Source organism: Cynoglossus semilaevis, chromosome 20 (assembly GCF_000523025.1).
Source record: "Cynoglossus semilaevis isolate Cse_v1.0 chromosome 20, Cse_v1.0, whole genome shotgun sequence".
NCBI lineage: Eukaryota > Metazoa > Chordata > Actinopteri > Pleuronectiformes > Cynoglossidae > Cynoglossus > Cynoglossus semilaevis.
In genome coordinates, this window is record NC_024326.1 from 13,806,658 (window position 1) to 13,809,039 (window position 2,382).

A 2,382-nucleotide genomic window follows, 5' to 3' on the forward strand; every position below is an offset into this window, starting at 1 on the left:
CAGCAGGAACGGCCTGTCAGTGACAAGAGGAGAACCATGATGACCTTTCAAGAACCTGAGATGGTCTGGAGAAGGAAACACTTTCTCCAGCAGAGGGCGCCACTCTGAGCAACAGTTTAACACATAAAACTGACAACAACAGTTCACACCTCCTCTGATGGAGCCTCCTCCACGGGAAGCTCTTCTTCTACAACAGCTGGCTGCTCCTGCTCCTCCTCCTGCTGCTGCTGCTCCTCCTCCTGCTGCTCCTCCTCCTGTTGCTGCTCTTCCTCTTCCTGCTGCTGCTCCTCCTCCAGCACCTCCTCTTCCTGCTCCTCCTCCAGCACCTCTGGATCTTCCTCAATCACCTGTAGACAAACAGAACAGGCTCAGGTCAAAGGTCAAAGGTCTACACGCAGCCAGGTCAGAGTTGTTGAGGGATTGTGAGGGACTGTGAAGCTCTGCACCAACCTCTGGAGTCTCCACCACCTCCTCCTCCTCCTCCACCTCCTCAGGTTCAGCTTCAGGTTCAGGTTCTGGGACCAGAGAGTGACAGACGTTAGAACGGTGTCTGGAGCGCCACCAGAAAGTGGGCGGAGTCTCAGTTACCTGGAGGCGGAGCAGAGACGTCTTCTGCCACAGCGGCTTCAATCACAGGCTCGGGGTCCGGCTCCACCACGGCTGGGGGTCAAAGGTCAAAGGCACAGAAAATGTTACAGCAAAGTTTCCAGTGGTCCAGCAGCAGGGTCATGACCTTTGGTACCCTCACCCCCACATGTCTGTCTGTGTGTGTGTGTGTGTGTGCTAACCCCCCCTCACCCTCTGGTGTTGGCTCCGCCTCCTGCTCCTCCTCAGCCTCCTGGTTCTCCTCCGTCGGTGCAGCCTCTTCTCCTGCACGCTGAGACTCGACCACGCCCATTTTCTCTTTCAGTCCTACAGGGGGCGGTGCACACAACATTTATACTGCAGTACCACACAGTACCACTGCGTGTACCATGAACCTTCAGATACATGGAGGCACCAGTGTGTACAGCCCCCTACAGGGCATTTACAGTAAATGCATGCTAACATCAACAACTTCCTGAATCAACCAGATACTGTGAAGTACTCTGTATGGAGTACTACTGTGAAGTACTCCGTATGGAGTACTACTGTGAAGTACTCTGCATGGAGTACTACTGTGAAGTACTCTGCATGGAGTACTACTGTGAAGTACTCTGTATGGAGTACTACTGTGAAGTACTCCGTATGGAGTACTACTGTGAAGTACTCTGCATGGAGTACTACTGTGAAGTACTCCTGATGGAGTACTAGTGTGAAGTACTCTGTATGGAGTACTACTGTGAAGTACTCCATGTGGAGAACACATTTAAACTGCGGCTGCACCTGGTCCCTGTGTGGACAAGAAAAGGGGGGAGGAAGGGGAGAGGGGTGAGGACAGATCCTAACAGCAGGGTCATCAAAGGTCAAGGATGAAGAGCTTATGACCTTTGACCTCAGTGAAAACCACATGTTAGCATCACAGCTAAAGTGTTGAAAAAATAAGAAACAGAACGAGAGGAAATCATCAATCCATTTTATTGACGCCTTGAACCTGGAAATACCCACAATTCCACAGACATTAACGGAGGAGAACTCGACTCCACAGCCCAGTAGTGAAGACGGGAGACGGAACCACGTCTTCACCCCCCCCCCTTCCCTTCCCCCCCACCAGGAGGAGTTTAATTTGTCTCAGTTCTGACCTGGATCTAAAACACGTCACAAACCTTGGACTGTGACTAGTTTTTCACTTTCCTTACTTTACATTTCTTTCTTCTATCTTTGTCCTCCTCCTGCTGCACCTCCTTTCTCTCCACATCAATCTTCTCCCCTTCCCTCCCACGCTCCTGCTCCTTCGGCCCGTCCTGTTCTTCCTCCTCCTCCTCCTCCCCCTCCCCCCCCCTCCCCCCCGCCGGCCCCCCCCCCCTCCCCCCTCCCCCGCGACTCCAGCTCCTCCTCCTCCTCATTCTCCTCTTTGGCCAGCAGATGGCGCACTTCAGCCAGGGCCATCTTGGCCAGCTTCCTGGCCTGGACTCGTTGGTGGATGAGGGTCAGCTGCTGCCTGAGGGCCTCACGGAGCGTCCAGCCCACGTCCTTGTGAGGAGTGGTTTCTGGGGCGGACGATCAACGACACGTTTGGTTTGGTCAGCGGTTAGAGCCTGAAGACCAAGCTGCCGTGTTAGTGGCCACGCCCAGACCGGGTCCATGCCACGACCCGGGTCTCCACACGGTCCAGACCGGGTCCATGCCACGACCCGGGTCTCCACACGGTCCAGACCGGGTCTCACACCAGTTAGGAGGCAAAACTACAAACGTCAGAGATGTTTGTTATGGCGTGACGGAGGGTGAGGGTGGGTGGGTGAG

At 54.5% G+C, this 2,382-nt stretch overlaps 1 protein-coding gene across 1 annotated transcript in view; it reads right to left on the bottom strand.

Moving 5' to 3' along the window:
- asph (aspartate beta-hydroxylase) overlaps window positions 1-2,382 on the bottom strand; it is an 18,071-nt gene that overhangs the window by 2,044 nt on the left and 13,645 nt on the right. Inside the window, exons 5-8 of the mRNA XM_025052450.1 lie at window positions 799-912; window positions 589-660; window positions 484-515; window positions 327-347 (exon numbers count right to left, since the gene is read on the bottom strand). Coding sequence (XP_024908218.1) covers window positions 327-347; window positions 484-515; window positions 589-660; window positions 799-912 — 239 coding nt within the window. The remainder of the gene's footprint in view (window positions 1-326; window positions 348-483; window positions 516-588; window positions 661-798; window positions 913-2,382) is intronic.